Source organism: Mastomys coucha, unplaced genomic scaffold (assembly GCF_008632895.1).
Source record: "Mastomys coucha isolate ucsf_1 unplaced genomic scaffold, UCSF_Mcou_1 pScaffold18, whole genome shotgun sequence".
Lineage (NCBI taxonomy): Eukaryota > Metazoa > Chordata > Mammalia > Rodentia > Muridae > Mastomys > Mastomys coucha.
In genome coordinates this window covers 95546639-95565519 of record NW_022196900.1, presented here as the reverse complement: position 1 = coordinate 95565519, position 18881 = coordinate 95546639, and the positions used below count along the sequence as shown (strand labels likewise).

The following is an 18881-nucleotide window of genomic DNA, read 5'->3' as shown; positions in this document are numbered from 1 at the left end:
CACTGGCAATGAATTTGCTCCTAGAAGTCCCTGGCGCTGTACCTCTGAAGCCCCGTGCCTCGGGTCTGAGAGCTGTCTTGCCAGCAGCTGTCTTTCTGTAGGCAGTGTCTTAGCTTGTGGGAAGATAATTCACTGAGACACTGGGTAGACATACAGTGGGAAGGCGGCTGACAGGCTGCTGGCAGACCCTGAATGGCAGCCAGGGACGGAAATGTAGGATCTGGGGAGCTAGGTGTCAGAAAGACTTAGGATAAATGGGAAGCGAGAAGCTGGAGACCAAAGCCCGAAGGCAGTAGGCCGGCTGGTGGCATGGGTACAAGGGCCAGCATTTTCTAGGGGCAGTGCCGTTGGAGAGGCTAGGCCATCTGAGAGAGGTAGGGACCCAAGGAAGAGCAGCCTCTGGTGGGATGTGGAAGTCTTTCTTGCCAGGAAGAGGAGCCAGATCTCAGGGATGAAGAAAAAAATTACACGTATGTATCTGGAGGTGCATGAGCATATATGCACAGGCCAGAAGACCACTGTGCAGGTCATTTCTCAGATGCCATTCACCTTGATTTGGGGACAAAGTCTCTCATTGACCTCGATAGAACTTAGCAAGTAGGCCAGGTTGGCTGGTCACTGAGTCCCAGGAGTCCCAGTTTCTACTGCGCCAGCCCTGGAATATTTGCCACCACACCAGGCTTATGTTTGTGTGTGTATGCGCATGCGTGTAAGCACATGTATGCTATTGTGTCCATGAAGAGGTCAGAAAATGTTTGGGAGTTGGTTCTCTCCATCGTGTGGGCACAAGATATTGAAAGATTATCAGGCTTGGTGGGAAGTGCCCTTAACTGCCATCTTGCTTCCCTGAGCAACATCAGTATGTGTGTGTGTGTGTGTGTGTGTGTTTGTGTATGTGTATTTGTATATTAAACATAGGTTCTGAGGATCCATCTCAGATCCTCATGTTTGCATAGGACACAATGTTTTTGTTTTGTTTTGTTTTGTTTTTGTTTTTTTGGTGACCAGCAGGTCTTTAGCCTAGGTAGGCTCTGACTCTCTTGCCTCTGTTTTTGGAGTGCTGATCTTACAGCTGTGTGCCACCATCCCAGATTTCACCCCCTAGCTGCGGGTGAAAGCCAAGGCTTCATGCATCTAGGCAAGCACTCTACGAATGGGTAGATCCTGTTCCCTGTCTTTGTCCTGTTCCCTGTGGTCCTCTGTGTCTCCAGGCGTGGAGAGTGTGGAGCAGGGATTCCTCAGATAGTTGGTCTATTATCCAAGGTGGCATTACTGCCTGCCTCTTATTGAGAGGCTCACCATGGCTGGAAGCAGCTAAGAAAGGGTTAAACATTCTCAAAGGTCCCTTTTCACCTGTGATCGATAGGAAGGCCTCCACTCTACCATCCATTCCAGGATGCAAAGGACAAATGAAGAACTTCCTTAAGTTCCAGGTATTAACAGTGTGACCACAAGGTGGCCCCCAGGGCCAGTCTTAAATATAAACTTTTTTCCTTTTCTTTTTTTCAGTTTTTAAGACAGAGCTTCTCTTGCCCTGGCTATAGACCAAGCTGGCTTTGAACTCAAAGATCTGCCTCCGTCTGCCTCCTGGGTGCTGGGATTAAAGGTATGTGCCATCACTTTCCTGGCTGAAAAGAAACTTTTTAATTATAGCATAGTGTAGATCATAAGATAACAAACATGCATGAAGAATTGGTCACCCAGAATGAGCAAGCGTTAAGATAATCATGTTTTGGGGTCTGGAGAGAAGGTGGCTCAGTAGTTAAGAGCACTGGCTGCTCTTGCAGAAGACCTAGGTTCAGTTCCTAGGGACCACATGGTGGCTCAAACCTGTCTAGTTCCAGGAAATTCGATGCCCTCTGCTGGCACTCCCGGACACTATATTATGCAGTGTACATATATTCCTACAGGCAAAACAGCCATACAAATAAAAGTAAGTAAGTAAATAAATAAAATGGCCATGTTTTGTAAGATGTGAAGAAGAGGCTGAAATGGTCATCCCATTTGCACCTCTGCTATCTTGATATCACAGCATGGAGAACTGAAGAGTCTCTTACAGCCCAGCATGGTGATGATGCCTGCCCGTAACCCAGTCCTCAGAAAACTGAGCTGGAAAATGAAAAATCTGAGGCTAACCTGGATTTCATGAGACCTTGTCTCAAAAAAAAAAAAAAAAGCAAGCAAATAAAACAAACACATGCAAATAAGACTCATTCAGAGGAGACAGCTGAGCTCAAAGGCACCTGCAGTTAGACCTGATGACCTGTTTGAACTCTACCCCTCGGTATCAAACACTGGGAGAGAATGCCTGAAAGTTGTCTTCTCTCCTCTTCCATACACATACACACACAGCACACACTGCACCACACACACACACACACACACACACAGAGGCACACACACACAGAGGCACACACTGCACTACACACACACATACACACAGGCACACACTGCACCACACACACACACACACACACACACACACACAGGCACACACTGCACCACACACACACACACACAGAGGCACACACTGCACCACACACAATACTCACACACACACAGAGGCACACACTGGACTACACACACACAATACACACACACAGAGGCACACATTGCACCCCCCACATACACACAGGCACAACTGGACCACACACACACAATACACACACACAGAGGCACACAGCCCACACACAATTTCAAAACAAAACGAACAATTGCTGTGGGATTGGAGAGATGGATCAATGGTTAGGAACACTGGCTGCTTTTCCAGAGAACCTGTGCTTGATTCCCAGCACCCATGGGGCAGCTCACAACCATTTGTAACTTCAGTCCCAGGGGATCTGATGCTCTCTCTTCTGGCCTCCATAGGCACCAGACATACGTGCAGACACACAATCATAGGAGGAGAAAAAAGAAAAAAGGGGAAGGAGAAGAAGGAGGAGAAGGAGGAGGAGGAGGAGGAGGAGGAGGAGGAGGAGGAGGAGGAGGAGAAGGAGAAGGAGAAGGAGAAGCCTTTGCCAGCGTTATAGATTAAGTAACAGATTATGACTATAAACCCAGATTACCGGGCTCCAAATGTGTCTACTGCTGCTCATGTTAGGCATTCCTGGGCTATGAGAGGCACCTCAGGATGAAAGACCAATGAGAGACACAGATACAACAGCTAGCACCAACACAGGACTGTCAAGCTGTCAGAGCACACAGCGTCATTTAATCTCCCCTGACACCCCATGAGTCAGACACGGAATTCTGCTAACTGGCTGAAGAGAAAAGAAGGCCAAAGGATCCGCTGCCATGGGTCCTGAATGTGCAGAGCCTACTGAGCAGCAGAGCTGGGATCTCAAGCCGGTCTCTGACTCTCCATCCAGGGATAACTTTTTCTTTCCTTAGGCCATGCAGTATGGAGTGAGGGATAGGGACCATCTTTTGCGCGCAGCGGCTGGCTCCACCCGCCTTTGGGTGTGAGTGGACACCGTTGCTCTGCGGATTCGGACAGGAGGCATCTTGAGCCCCTGATGTGGCCTCCTTCTGCCTTGGGCACCTGGCAGATCTCGGTCCCACTTCCCGCTTGGTTGCCTGGTGCTGGAGACCTCTGCAGAGGCTCTTGACCTCTCTGAGCCTCAGCTTAACACTTTCTTCCTGGCATTTATATTTCTGGAATCTGTAGTCTGGCTTTATAGTTGGGGTAGAAATCTGGGTAGAGATATTCCAGAACAAACCAAGGCATGAACGCAGTGGACTCTTCTAAGTGGGAAGTATTTCCATTTCGGAAAAGACACCCACCAGGTTCTCTTCATACTGCTGTACATTTTCTCTCCTCCTCCGCCCCTCCCTCCTCTCCCTCCTCCTTTTCCTATAGAAATGGCCACTTTACGATTCCTTTGCTAGCTTCTTGCCCATTTCCTTCCGCTAGAATGGAAGTTCACAGATGGGAAGCGTCATCTAATGTAGTGTCCAGAAATACACTGTCTAGATCAGTACCTGGTACCTACTAGGTGTGAAGAAAACTTGGTCATCACTAGGAGGCGCTAGGCCCTGCCCCTGTTTGCAGTGGCTACCCTTCCAATGGTTGGAGATTCCCAAATCCCTCACACTGAGATTTGGGGCGCCAACAGGTTAGGGAGGGGGACCTTCAGCAAAATCCCTCAGTGTTGTTGGAGAACCGGTGGGGGTGACCCAAAGGTGAAGAGTGGCAGAAATTATTTACCCACTGTATAGATCCAGCAACTGAGGCTCAGAGGGATCTCAAACGACTTGTTCGGCATTTCTCAGCTGACTCCTCTTGAAAGCGTGGTGACTCTCACAGTGAGTGGCTCGACCCCCATTGGGGAGCAGTCTCCGGGTACATACAGGTCACGGCCCCCTTCCTTGACTTCTGCCTGCGCCATCACCACATGTGGGCAGGGGAACCGCAGGCGGAGGTGTGGGGCTGCGGGCTCCCGGGAGCGCTTGGAGCATCCTTCTCCAGGCCTAGGGTACCAAAACCCGGCTCGCCTGCTAAGAGGGGCTCGGCTCTGCCCGCCCACCGCGGGGCGGGGCGCACGCTTGGAGCCTCCGGGACCGCGCGTGGCTGAAGCGTCGCGGGCTCCTGCGCGCCGTCTCCCCGGCTCGGGAGCCCTATGCCCGCCGCGCCACCAGCCGCCGCCTGTAGTCTCCAGCCCCGCGGCGCATGCCGCAGTCGCCGGCAGCGGATCACCCGCGAGCGCCCAGGTAGGGAGCGCGGGCGGGAGGCGGCCAGGCAAGCCGGCGCGGCCGGGAGGGCGGAGCGCCGCGCTGCGCTCCTTTGCCAGCCCTCTCTCCCCGGCCAGGTCTGGCCCGGCCCGGTCCGCGGCCTCCGGTACCCTGGATCCCTCGGCGCCTCAGGGCGAAAGGAGACCTGCTTTCCGCCGCTGGGCTAGCTGCGCTCCTGCTCTTGGGCCACCCCATTGCGACCCCCACGCGCGACAGCTCGTGATCTAGCGTACTCACACGCCCACCATCCTCAGAGAGACTGCCCCGGCCGGAAGGCAGGAGTTCGCCTCCTGCTCCCACCTCCCCAGCTGTGCCTCTGGCCAGGAGCCCCACCCCCATCTTGTGGCATCCCCGGTGGCTCTATTCCATCCCAGGGCTCTCATCCATCCCCAACCTAACTTTCGTTGACACAGCGCATCGCTACCCCTCCCCAAACTTCTTACCCGAGTACTCCAGGTGGCCCCGCCATAGGAGGCGCCCCCACAATCCCTCCCCGACCTCTTGTTATCGGGGACCTAAGAACCCCGTTTTGCCACCTACTCCACCGGGGTGCAGTTTTTACCCAGCTTCCTTTCTCTTTTTTTGGCTTCACCCTGTATCCGCATTCACCATATCCCGTCCTGGTCCTCAACCCCAGTCCCCATGGTTCCAGAGCCCGGCCCTGTCAACAGTAGCACCCCAGCCTGGGGCCCCGGGCCACCGCCTGCCCCAGGAGGCAGCGGCTGGGTCGCCGCAGCGCTGTGCGTGGTCATCGTGCTGACGGCAGCCGCCAATTCGCTGCTGATCGTGCTCATCTGCACGCAGCCCGCGCTGCGCAACACGTCTAACTTCTTCCTGGTGTCGCTATTCACGTCGGACCTGATGGTAGGGTTGGTGGTGATGCCCCCAGCCATGCTGAACGCGCTGTATGGGCGCTGGGTGCTAGCTCGAGGCCTCTGTCTGCTTTGGACCGCCTTCGACGTGATGTGCTGCAGCGCCTCCATTCTCAATCTCTGCCTCATCAGCCTGGACCGCTACCTGCTCATCCTCTCGCCGCTGCGCTACAAGCTGCGCATGACAGCCCCGCGTGCCCTGGCGCTCATCCTGGGTGCCTGGAGCCTCGCGGCGCTGGCCTCCTTCCTGCCGCTCTTGCTGGGCTGGCACGAATTGGGCAAAGCTCAAACCCCTGCCCCCGGCCAGTGCCGCCTGTTGGCCAGCCTGCCTTATGTCCTCGTGGCGTCCGGTGTCACCTTTTTCCTGCCTTCGGGTGCCATCTGCTTCACCTACTGCAGGATCCTGCTGGCTGCCCGCAAGCAGGCGGTGCAAGTGGCCTCGCTCACCACGGGCACGGCTGGCCAGGCCTTGGAAACCTTGCAGGTACCCGGGGTGGGTTTGGGAGACCTGGCTTTCGGGATGGGGAGAAATAAACCGCCAGTAGGAAACCACTGGGTGACTGCCTCATAGTAAGCGCTTGCTGCTAATCCTACAAGGCGGGTGGCTATGCTTTTCTGATGAATTTCAAGCTCTGGCTGTGGTGGGATATACCGACTGTGGTGAGCTGGGTACGGAGGAGGAAGCTAGCATGTTTCTCCATGACAGGCCCCATCCTGTATCACGTGTAGGAAACTTAGAAAGCAAGAAAGCATCCTTTGTCTCTTGTAGTATTCACACTCCTTTCTCCGGGCCTGTTGGTCCTACCTTCTAAATAAGCATACCTTTGCTGTCTATCCCTAGTCTAAGCCATTGTCACCTTTCACCAGGGAGCCTTTGATAGACTTCTGCTGGCTCCCACTGCAGTCCACTTTCCCAGAGCCAGAGTGACTGAAATGAAGGCATCTGAGATGTTGCTTTCCTGCTACAAACCTCACCTAGCTCACCACAAGGCAAAAAAACCCACCTCAGAATACGGCTGAGAGGATCCTTCCAGGCCAAACTCCAGTCCTCCCTTTCTCCTCTCTCCCTCTCTTTCTCAGCCTCAGGGTCCCCTAGGACAGTCCTCCAAGTTGCCAAGCTTAACTTGGTGCCAAGATTTCTGGCCTTACTTTGAGAGAAGGCCTCAGTAGCTTCAGCTGGCTCCAAACTATGTCGCTGAGGGTGATCTTGAACTGTCGATCTTCCTGCTTCTGCCTCCCACTATAGGTTGTTGGCACCACCATGCCTGGCTTAAGGTCTTTGTGTTTGCTCTTCCCTCTGCCTCAATGCCTCTTCCTGGAGCTGCTCTTGCTGACTTCTTATCAGCCCACTTTTTCCTAAGCCGACCCTTGACTTCCGGGTCTGAAGGTCCACCGCCTCCCCGATGCTGTTACCATGCAACCCCTGTTTAAGTGTTGATTTAGCCACATTGCCTCCCTGGCTTGGGGACTGTGTGAAGCTAGATCAGTATTAGGTCTGTAAACTAAGTCCCTGTCAAAGGTCCCAGCTGCTCTCTGCAAGGACATCTTGTGGCCTGAGGTGAAGGAGGTTAGTAGCTTTGGGGTAAGGATGGTGACCTTGTGGTCCCCGAGCAGCAAGGGACTTGGGTGAGGTGGGAAGATAGCAGCATTCTGGCGGCCTCCAGAGCAGCCAGGCTGCAATGCTCTGAGGGAGACCTGCTCTTCCAAGGTCCGGTCACCTAGGACAATGGTGTCTGGAGTAGGAAGGAACAGACGGGAGTCCTGGCTGCAGCCTCTCTGTTCCCAAGCTGTCAGTGGCCCTGATACAGTCAGGATGGATGTGGGCCTTCCACACTCTTTCCTTAGAACTTTCGTATTTTCTTTTGGTTTTTCAAGACAAGGTTTCTCCACATAGCTCTGGCTGTCCTGAAACTTGCTCTGTAGGGCATACTGGCCTCGAACTCACAGAGATCAGCTTGCCTCTGCCTCCCAAGTGCTGAGACTAAAGGCATGCGCCACCATCACCACCGACTTTTTTTTTCCTTTTTTTTTGCTCCTCCTGCCTTGTCACGATTTGATTGACTTCCCCATTTGTTGGCCTGAAGGTAAGAGGTGACTGCACTTGCTTTGAACCTGTGTGAATTTCCTGGCCTCAAAGACTGGTGGCTTCTCCCCAGTAGCCCCCAAATTGAGTGACCTACAAGTCAGTGTTTGTGATGTAAACAGATAATATCTGATGTGTCCACACAGTAGGGGCTTGTTTCTTACCCTGCAAAGGTGTCAGATGCTCAGTGGTTAAGAAAGCTGGCTGCAAAATCATGGAAGACTGGAGTCTGGATCCTGGCACTCGCATAACAAGCCAGGCATCCCACGAGCACTCGGGACCCCAAGGCATTGGCTTCTGCCTCTTGGATTCTGTGCATGTGGAGGGTAAGCATGCAAGTGAACATGCACACATACAAACATCTATACATGCATGTACATACTCATGCACATGAGGACTCAAGCACACACACACACACACACACATAGGCATGCTCATGCACATGAGTGCACAAACACACACACAAACTTAAAAAAAATAAGGGACTGGCTAGAGAGCTCAGTAGGTATTGGCACTTGCCACCAAGCCTGAAGACCCAAGTTTTATCCCTGGGACCTACATGGTGAAAGGAAAGAACCCATTTCCATTCATGTCCTCTGACCTCCACATGTGTGTCTTGGCATGTGCATGAGGGCTGCCCGGCTGCCCCTGGGCCACCGAGACCCCTTTTGTGTGAGATGGCTTGTATACACACACACACACACACACACACACACACACACTCACACACACACACACAGAGGAAAACAATATTAAATCTAAACAGAGGCTCCTGGGTTCTTGAAGCTATCGATAAAATGTGGCACAGGCTCTCCAGGGCCTAACACTGAGCTAGTTCCACCCTTGCACTCAGAGATTTTTATAAAAGAAAGAGAATCACTTGGGGGGGGGGCAGGGTATCTCTCCAAGCCCATCTTTTTACTTCCATGAATGTGTTCAGAAAGAAAAGTTCCTATCTCTCCCAGAAAAGACAAACCAGTAACTCTTGCCACAGACAACTGCAGGAAACACAGGGCAGGGATGGCAGAAGGGGCCCAGCAGTATCACTGAAGAGCTTTCGTCTGTCTGTTATGCCTGGAACCTGAGGCTGCCTTTTTCAATATGAGTTGGAGAGGGTTATTAAGAACAAAGAACATGTTCTCTCTTGCTGGGAGACAGCTTGCAGCTCACACCCTATGTTAGTATTTTAAAATCTTAAATTATTGTTATTATTATTATTATTATTATTATTATTTGGGGAGGGGTTTCAAGACTGGGTTTCTCTATGTCCTGGCTGTCCTAGAACTCAGTCTGTAGACCAGGCTGGCCTTGAACTCACAGAGATTCACCTGCCTCTGCCTCCTGAGTGCTGGGATTAAAGGTGTGTACCACCACCAGGCTTTAATTTATTAGTATTATATATTTATGATGATGATGATGATGATGTGTTTGTGAGTGTGCACACATGTGTGTGCCACAAGGTTCAGGAGTCTGTTCTCTTCTCCCACCACGTGGGAGCTAGGGGTCTAGACAGACACTGTGCAGGGTCTTCTCCCACCACGTGGGAGCTAGGGGTCTAGACAGGCCCTGTGCAGGGTCTTCACTTTCTGTGCCTTCTCACTGACTCTGTGAGTTTTTAAAATGTTCCCCTGCATCTGAAAAGTCCTGAATGCCCATCTTCGAGGACACTCTGTACCAGGGATCAAGGAGGTTAGAAGCTGGGCTGTCGGGCCCCCTGGTCTCAGCAGGGCCCTGACACAGATGTTCTTTTGACGAACTAAATCAGCTGGTACCAGGATGGCACCTGGCGACCTCAGGGCCTGTGCAGGAGCCACCTCCCACAGCTGCACCATTGTCTTGAGCACACTGTCAGGCACCAAGCTTGTCTCCAAAACTCCTGCTGAGTGAGCAACGCTCTCCCAGCCTTGCTTGATGATAGGGAAACTGAGGCCCAAGGAGAGCCGGTGTGGCTAGGCGACACTTGCTCAGTGACATTATACCATGCTCCCTGATGGCTGCTTCCCCGGTCCTCCCTGAGTGTTGATCTGCCAGCCCAGTCTGTACCCTGCAGCTCTGACCTGGCTCTCTATTCCTCTTTCCCAGGACTCTCTCTGTGGTGGTTTTGTTTTGTCTCATGCTTGGAAATACTGCCTAGGTGCTGCTAGGCCAAGCCCTGCCCAAGTACAGACAGAATTCTGATCTTTCCAGACTCCAGGCTTGGCCCTCAGGGTCTTCTCCGTGCCAGTGAATGGTGACCTTTTTCTGGTGTGGCAGACCAGGAACTCTGGAGGCAGGCTGGATGCCTCTTTGCTTCTTATACTGTGAACCCAGTCCTCTCTTCTCTACCTGTGATATATATCCAGGCTCTAGGTACCACTGCCATCCTGGGGCTGAGTCCTGTTATGGATACCCGCATTACTATAGTAACCTTCTAACTGACAGGTCCTAGCCTGTTGCTATGCTCTGTTGGCCTTACAGCTCTTGTCCCTGATCCACATCTACGTTACCCTCTTTTTCCTTGGTTGCTTTTTCTCTTCCAGCCACACCGGCCTCCTGGCTATTCCTTGAGCATCAAGTGCTTGCTTTCCTGTCTCAGGATCTTTGCACCAGCTTTCTGTCTTTCCTTTCCACACGGTCTTCTCTCAACTTCTGTCCCACCTGCCTTCTGGTTTCTGTTCTCAGGCTTCTGAGTAGGAATATGCTACTCCCCCCTACCCCCAACCCCAGGCTAGGTCTTCTCCAGGTCTGCCGGCTCCTCTCAGCAGCATTTGCAAAACATCTTGCCAGTGGATGGATGATTGATAGACTCTTCTGGGTAGGAATTGGGCTTTTAAGAGGCCAGGAGCTTGTCATGTTTGATGCCCTAGTACCTGCATCCAGAGCCACACCAAGCTCAAGCTCCCAGCCTGCATCCAGAGCCACGCCAAGCTCAAGCAAGCTCCCAGCCTGCATCCAGAGCCATGCCAAGCTCAACCTTCCAGCCTGTATTTATAGAGGGAAGGAAATGAACATAGAGCTTCGGAGAGCCTGTGGCTCACGCGGGGGCCCATTCTCACACTCTGTAGACTTACTCATATATGGAATGGCTCTTCACAACATGAAATCATTAGCCCAATCAATGGCATGCATTGAGTACCTACTGTGTGCAGGAGGTTTGTTTTGTTTTGTTTTGTTTTTCCCATGGAGAGGCAAGTCAATCTCTGTGAGTTTAAGGCCACCCTCATTTATGTAGTGAGTTCCAGGCCATCCAAAGCTACATAGTGAGATCCTGTCTCAAATGAACCAACAGACACAGAGAGAGTTTGCAGCTGGAGCTCAGATCCACAGCAATGGTGTGGACAGATACAGAGAAGGGTGCATGGGGCCCCTTCCCTTCTAGGATCTGGCTCTTTTCTCTCCTCGTCCTTTGCCAGTGTACCCTCTAGCTCCCTGCAGATGGAAGGGAGGCGGGAACAGGCTCCCAGTCCCTGGCAGGGGCAATGTGGGAGCTGGCCAGCATGATATCTCTCTGCTGATCCACATATGTCTCTGTGTGAAACTGGGCTCTAAAAAAAACCCCGCTGCTGGCACAGTGGTTCCCACCAGGTCTTCCCAGCATTCCCAGGGGCTGGGAGATAGGAGTTATGCTTAGAACTGGGGTATCAGGGAGATTTAAGCTGGTAAAGGTATCTCTGTGGGATGATGCCGTGCCTGGGAGTTGTGGGAGGGAGGAGAAAAAACAATAGAGGTGTGGAAGTGTATGCCTATTGTTTCAGCATGGGAGAAAGGCTGAGGCAGGAGGATTGCTGTGAGCTTGAGGCCAGCCTGATTGACTCCGGGTATTCCAGGAAAGCCTGGGTTACAGTGAGACCCTGTTTACACACACACAAACACACACACACACACACACACCCTAAAACAGGAAGGGAGATAGATAGATGAGGGTTACAGGGGGTGGGGGTATCCATCCTTGGGTGATCCCAGAGAGTCAAGAGCATTGTTGGGCAGTATCAGGCTGGAGTGTGAATGTGGCCTTACAGAGAGAGACAAGAAAGTGAACGAGGCGTTCTTCCTCCGACTCACCTTCCTCTCTCACCCCCTAGCTCCTATTCCATTCTTTCCCCCCCTCCTCCCTCTGGGTACTCCTCTCCCCACCATCTTTGCTTTGTCTCCCCTGACCTCCCCCTCCTCTACCTCCTTCTGTCTTCCTCCCACCCTTGCCCTTCCCTCCTAACTGTAGTCTGTTTCAGTGACAAGTCTTCCCTCCACCTCCATCCCTCCTCCTCCTCCTCTGAGGAGGACGTGACAGTCACAGAAATACCTGCTGGGGGAGGTGACTGCAGAGTAGCTGTGCTGACTTGGCATAGGAGTTCAGCATCTCCTCCTTTAAGCCCTGCCTGCTCCTGCCACAGCTGAGTGACCTCAGAGAAGTCATTTTTGCCTACCTGTATCTCAGGGCTAAATCTGACTATCCATGAGGCGGGGAGGTGACTCTGGCATAGGGTAGGTGCCCAACAGGTCCTCTTCCTCTACTGGTGATAGAATAGATGACTATAGGGACATCTGCCTTCCATGCCATCACCACCATGACATATTGGCGTCACCAACAGCATCATGATTTTTAAGTAGGTGAGAACTCTGGAATGCTTACAATGTAAATAATAACAGCTAGCCTACAAGGCACTTACAGTGTTGGGAGCTGGTCCAACAGGTTACCTTATTTATTCCTTAGCATAAGCCTGTGTGATGGATGCTAGCAAATGTGTCTGTTCCCCCCCACCCCACCCCTTTTTTTTTTTCTGAGACAGAACTTCTCTGTGTAGCCCTGGCTGTCCTGGAACTCACTCTGTAGACCAGGCTGGCCTTGAACTCAAGAGATCCTCCTGCCTCTGCCTCCTAATCGCTGGGATTCGAGGTATGTTTTTGTTTGTTTTTTGTTTGTTTGTTTAACAGAAAAGACAAGAGAGCCACAGTAGCTTGCCTAATGCCAGTTGGCTATTAGAAGCCAGTCAGGGTGTGACTGGCTCAAATCCATCTTGCCAGCCTCCCTCTGTGATGGTATGACTATCGAATTGTTTTTTGTGTTATTTTAATTAAAATTTTAGATTCATTTACTTATTTATTTTATGTATTTAAGCATTTTATATACATGAATGTTCTGCCCACCCAAATGTACGTACATCACATGTGTTGTAATACTCACAGACATCAGAAGAGGGCATGGGACCTCCTGGAACTGGAATTATGGATGGTTGTGAGCTGCCATGTGGGTGCTGGGAATTGAACCCAGGTCTTCTGCAAGAGCAACAAGTGCTCTTAAGTACCGAGCCATCTCTCTAGCCCTGTATTTTAATTTTTAAATGTGTACCTATATGTGCTTGCTTGTCTGTATGTGCACCACATGTCTGCAATGCCCACCGAGGCCAGAAAAGGCCATCAGACTCCCAGGAGCTGGAGTTACAGATGGCTGTGAGCTGCCCTAGGTGGGTTCTGGGAGCATAACTTAGTTCCTCTGCAAGAGCAGCTGGTACTCAACTGCTGAGCCTCCATCTCTCTCATCCCCTCGATTGTTAGCGATTTGAACAATGAGGGAATATATAGATGCTCTTCCTTTCAGTGTTCCGAGTTATTGAAGGTGGAGCCCAGGACCTTGTGCACACTACACAGCCCAAGAAATACAAACAAGGCAAAGTAAAAGATCACTGGACCTGGTCACTTCACCATTGGCAACACTCTTGCCCACTAATGGTGCATTCTTGATGTCGTTCCGTGTGCTGTGCGCTGTGTCAGGTCCTCAAGAATCAGTGTTTTGCCGGGCAGTGGTGGCGCATGCCTTTAATCCCAGCACTTGGGAGGCAGAGGTAGGCAGATTTCTGAGTTCGAGGCCAGCCTGGTCTACAGAGTGAGTTCCAGGGCAGCCAGGGCTACACAGAGAAACCCTGTCTAGAAAAAAAAAAAAAAAAGAATCAGTGTTACTCACACTGTTTACACAATGGAGGGGCACGCTGTCTGTGCTGCCCATCTGGCTGCCATGCTCACTCCGTAACATATCGCCCTTCCCCCAACACACCCCTTATTCGAGACAGAGTTTCTCTGCGTAGCCCTGGCTGTCCTGGAACTCACTCTGTAGTCCAGGTTGGCCTCAAACTCAAGAGAGATTCACCTGCCTCTGCCTCCCAAGTGCTGGGATTAAAGGCGTGCATCACCACTGCCTGGCTACTTCAGTTTTTAAAAGGATGTATTTATATGTTTTAGTATTTTCTTTGCATATATGTCTGTGCATTCATGCCTGGTGCCTTCAGAGGCCCAAAGAAGGTCTTGGATCCCCAGGAACTTGAGCTATTGATAGAGGTGGGTGCTGAGAACCAAACCCAGGTCCTCTGCAAGAGCAGCAAGTGTTCTTAACCACTGAGTCCCTGTCTGAAGATGAGTGAATGAGTGAATGAATGAATGAATGAATGAATACTGGGGTAAGGATGTGGCTCAGTTGATAGATGTGCCCCAGATCTTTTAAATTGACAGTTCTAGCATCCATACAATACACAAGACCTTCTGTCTAGATAGAGTGCTTGCCTATTTATTTTTGAGACAGGGTCTCATGTAGACTAGGCTGGCATTACTATGTAGCAGAGGATGGTCTTGAATTCCTAGTCCTTCTTCCTTTACCTTCTGAGTGCTAGATTACAGACATGCTCCATCATACCCGGTGCTCCATCATGCAGTGCTGGGGATGGAACCCAGAGTTTCCTATATGGCAGGCAAGTACTGTGCCAATTGAGGTACATCCCCAGCCCTAGCCAAGTACATTAACATTTTAATTATATTTATTTATTCACTGTGTGTGTATTTGTTTTGTGTACATGTGTGTGTTTGAGCACGTGCCAGTGCCATAGAATGCCTGTGGAAGTCAGAGGACAACTTGTGGTAGTCAGTTGTATCTCCCCCCCGCCCGGGAGCAGGACACGTTCAAGACAGGGTCTCACTATACAGCTCTGGCTGTTCTGGAGTTCTCACTCTGTAGACCAGGCCAACACTGAACTCATAGAAATATGCCTGCCTCTGCCTCCCAAGTGCTAAGATTAAGGGTGTATTTCCCTATTCCCAGATCAGTTCTGTCTTTCCCACCAGGAACCAATGAACAGGAGTGTCCAATGTAGAGTTTCTGGCTAGAAAGGGCACTGCCAGGTTGACCTGGATGACAAGCCACCCTCTGTTCCTGGCATGTTCTGCAGATTCATAAAGGGTACCTACAGATTACAGAACAAGGCCTAGCTTGGGTGGGCGTGACTACTGGAAAGAGAGAAGCTGGAGATGTTGGCGTCAGCACTGCGCATGTGTGTACGCATGCGTGCACAGTCTCCTCAGCAGCTCTGGGAGTTGAGGATCCTCTCTCTCTCTCCAGTTGAGCACAGGGGCTCTTTCTCAAGTTCATAGAGCTAGCGTGGGGTGAGGCTGTGATTTGCAGCAGACTACCCCTCTTAAAGTCCCGGCCTTGTCCTCTGCCACCCTTTCAAGGCCAAGCAGAAAAGGTCAGGGCCCCTCTGAGGCTTTTTTTTTTTTTTTTTTGGATTTGCCCCTGCCAGTAACACCATCAGACATCACCTGAGAAATTCTGTTACAGAGTGCTTTGTTCTTCAACTCCCATTCCAGAGTGAGATCCTGAGTCCTGCAGGAGCGCAGCTCAGAGCTGGGCTTCCAGCACTGTGGTCAGGCCTCTGCTCTGCAAGCCTCAGATAGCAGGGCGGTAGGCGGAGGAGGGCGCCTGTGTGATCCTGGCTTTAAAGCTTCCTGGCTCTGACAGACCCAGGCTTTGCCTCCTCCACCCCGTCTCCATCTGTGGAGGACGGCTTGGGGGTCCGGTTCCCATCCTGCCCCTTGCCTGATCTTTGTATCTCACCGCACACATCCTGCCTCTGGCTGCCTTCTGAACCCAGCTGGGCATGTTGAAGCATGCCTGTCGTGTCAGCACCAGTGAGACTGAGGCAGGGGTGTTTTCAGTTTGAGGCTAGGCTGGACTACATGTCTCAAAAGAAAAGAAAAAGAACGAAGCTGCGCAAATCCTTGGGTCCAAAACCTAAGTATGTGGATAAGGCAAGAACGTGGCTAGAACTACGGCTCAGTGTCTGCAGAGCATATGTGAAGACCCAGGTTCAATTTTCAGTACTATATAAACTGGGTGTGGTGGAGGATGCTTGTAGTTCCAATATTCAGGAGGTGGATCTTGGAAAATTAGGAGTTCAAGTTCATTTCCTTGGCTCAAACATAGGCTGTCAAGCTTGGTGGCAGTCACCTTTACTAGAAGGCCACATGTTTTTTTTTTCTTTTGTATGGATGAAAATAAACTTTTATGAGTAGCCTTTCCTATGGAGAGGTTTCTCGTATTTTCAGAGGGGTCACAGAGTTCAAGATGAAACAGGCTCATTCCATGCCTCACAATGATCTGGGACAGTTGGGTGCCGGTGGCAGCATCATGCTCAGACCTCTCTCCATGTGCTTGTCCCTCTTGGTGACTTCCAGAGGAGTGGCACCTCCCTCCCGCCCCAGTTTCTCTCAGCGTCCAGGAGGAGGATGGAGTAGGGTATCAGTCTGGATTGGAAAGGAGCTTTGCGGTGCTCAGGCCACCAGCCATTCCTGCCTCATCTTCACAGGGTTTCGTCACAAACGTTTGCTTCATGCACAGATTAAAAAGAAACGCTTCTGCTTTGTGGAGCATGATGGGAAAACCATAATTCCAAACTGCAGAGACTCCGTGGGCTGCACAGCTAAGCTGCCTTTATGCTGTGGGTGGTCTTCTGCAAGTGCAACTGGTCCTTGAATTGCTGAGGTCTGGGAAGGTGATGGGGCTTATTGTGCTGTGTGCCTGTCTGTGGAGAATGTCATCTGTCTGTCACCTATCTCCTATCTATCTTTCTTTTTATCTATCTATCTATCTATCTATCACCTATTTATCATCTGTCTGTCTGCCTTCCTATCTATCTATCATCTGTCTATCTGTCTGCCTGCCTATCTGTCTATCTATCTATCTATCTATCTATCCATCTTTATCTATCTATCTATCTATCTATCTATCTATCCATCTTTATCTATCTATCACCTATTTATCATCTGTCTGTCTGCCTTCCTATCTATCTATCGTCTGTCTGCCTGCCTATCTGTCTATCTATCTATCTAGCCATCTTTATCTATCTATCTATCTATCTATCTATCTATCTATCTATCTATCTATCTATCTATCCATCTTCATTATCTATCTATCTATCTATCTGTCTGTCTGTCTGTCTGTCTGTCTGCCTATCTATATATCTATCTTTTTCTCTTTTTATTGTTGTTGTTTGTTTGTTTTTCCAAGACAAATTTTCTCTGTGTCGCTTTGACTGTCCTGAAACTCATTCTATAGAGCAGGCTGGCCTTGACTTTACAGAGATCTGCCTGCCTCTGCCTCCCAAGTGCTGGGACTAAAGGTGTGCGCCACCACCGCTCAGCTCCATCTATCTATTTTTGAGACCAGCTTAGGCTGGTCTCAAGTCATTTTGTAGCTGAGGGTAGCCTTGCATGGATTCCAGGCACATACCCCTACACCTAGTTTGTGATGTAGGAGAAATGGAACCTAGGGCTTCATGGATGCTGGGCAAGCCCTCTGTTAACTGAGCTCCACCTGACTCCTCCACATACTGAGCATTGGCATTATAGGAGGGTCGCTCAGAGCTGTCCTCATCTGTTTCTGAACTACCTCATACTTGGTACCCAAACATGCTGAATGGCCAAGGTGCAGTGTGGGCCAGGATCAGGGCTCCATAGAGGTCTCTGCTGGAGGCTCACAGACAGTGCCGGTGTTGAGCCTGGGGCCGTGCTGTTCTTAGCACTGATGTCAGGCTGGAGTGAGGCCCAGTGCTTCAGCTGCGGAATCAGTCAAGGATCAGGGCTCAGTTAATTGCTGGTATGCTAGGACTCCGTCTAGTGTTAGGGTTGAGGTTCAGTCTGTGACGAAGATCAGCCAACTTAAGTGGCTTCTCTTTCCACAGGTGCCCAGGACACCACGCCCAGGGATGGAGTCCGCTGACAGTAGGCGACTGGCCACCAAGCATAGCAGGAAGGCTTTGAAGGCCAGCCTGACCCTGGGCGTCCTGCTGGGCATGTTCTTTGTCACCTGGATGCCCTTCTTTGTGGCCAACATAGCTCAGGTAAAAAAAAAAATGACAGTGAAGGTGGAACGAGTCTAAACCTGGCTGGAGAGATGCCATGCCTCACTGGGCAAAGGTGGGAGGGAGGTGGATGGCTCATCTGTGGTACCTGTGTCTGTGTCTGTGTGTCTGTCCTGTCCCTGCTGGGTGGGGTAGTGTGGGTCCCTGCCTGGGACAAGGTGCGATGAGTCTTATCTCCACAGGCTGTGTGCGACTGCATCTCTCCCGGCCTCTTCGATGTCCTCACGTGGCTGGGATACTGTAATAGCACCATGAACCCTATTATCTATCCGCTCTTCATGCGAGACTTCAAGAGGGCCCTGGGCAGATTCATGCCATGCATCCACTGTCCCCCAGAGCACCGGGCCAGCCCTGCATCTCCCTCCATGTGGACCTCTCACAGCGGTGCCAGACCAGGCCTCAGCCTACAGCAAGTGCTGCCTCTGCCTCTGCCGCCAAATTCAGATTCAGACTCAGCTTCGGGGGGCACCTCGGGCCTGCAGCTCACAGCCCAGCTTCTGCTGCCTGGAGAGGCAACCCGAGACCCCCCGCCACCCAACAGGGCCACCACTGTGGTCAACTTCTTCGTCACAGACTCTGTGGAGCCTGAGATACGGCAGCATCCTCTCGGTTCCCCCATGAACTGACCGGGTCAGAAGCTGGCCAGCGGAGGGCCACATTCCCAGAGGTCTCAGCCCATTCTCCCTAAGAGTGGGAGGTAGGAGGTCTCCCGAGAGCGTGCTGAGCATCATGATTTATCCTCAGCTAGCCCCCATCTTCTGCTGCAGGCTCCTTGACATGAGGGGTAATCAGAAACACCATTGTACGGTACTCCAGTGCAATGTTGCTTGTGGTTTGTGTAGTGTGGCTGGGGGGGGGGGGTCGTGTCTCAGAGCTGGGCCATTTGGTTCAGGTCAGTAGGAAAGCGATCAGTCCTCAGCCCTTTCTCTTATGGTGGGTGGGAAGAATGTATGCATCTAGATACCCCAGTTCTAGATACCCCAGTTGTTCCTGACCGGCCCAATCCTGTTATCCAAAGTGCCATCTATGGGTTAT

At 51.3% G+C, this 18881-nt stretch overlaps 1 protein-coding gene across 1 annotated transcript; it reads left to right on the top strand.

The window, feature by feature from the left end:
- Positions 1-4575: 4575 nt before the first annotated feature.
- Positions 4576-18661, top strand: Htr6 (5-hydroxytryptamine receptor 6). Its single transcript, XM_031376944.1, has 3 exons — positions 4576-6087; positions 17667-17825; positions 18029-18661. The coding sequence occupies exons 1-3, from the start codon at positions 5374-5376 to the stop codon at positions 18470-18472; spliced, it is 1317 nt and encodes a 438-aa protein (XP_031232804.1). The 5' UTR covers positions 4576-5373; the 3' UTR covers positions 18473-18661.
- The last annotated feature ends 220 nt before the right edge of the window (positions 18662-18881 follow it).

Excerpts from the sequence above, each read along its gene's own strand:
- Htr6 (XM_031376944.1), top strand. The coding sequence starts at position 5,374 with ATGGTTCCAGAGCCCGGCCCTGTCAACAGTAGCACCCCAGCCTGGGGC. Across the intron at positions 6,088-17,666 it reads AGGCCTTGGAAACCTTGCAG|GTGCCCAGGACACCACGCCC; the intron begins GTACCCGGGGTG and ends CTCTTTCCACAG. Across the intron at positions 17,826-18,028 it reads TTGTGGCCAACATAGCTCAG|GCTGTGTGCGACTGCATCTC; the intron begins GTAAAAAAAAAA and ends TTATCTCCACAG.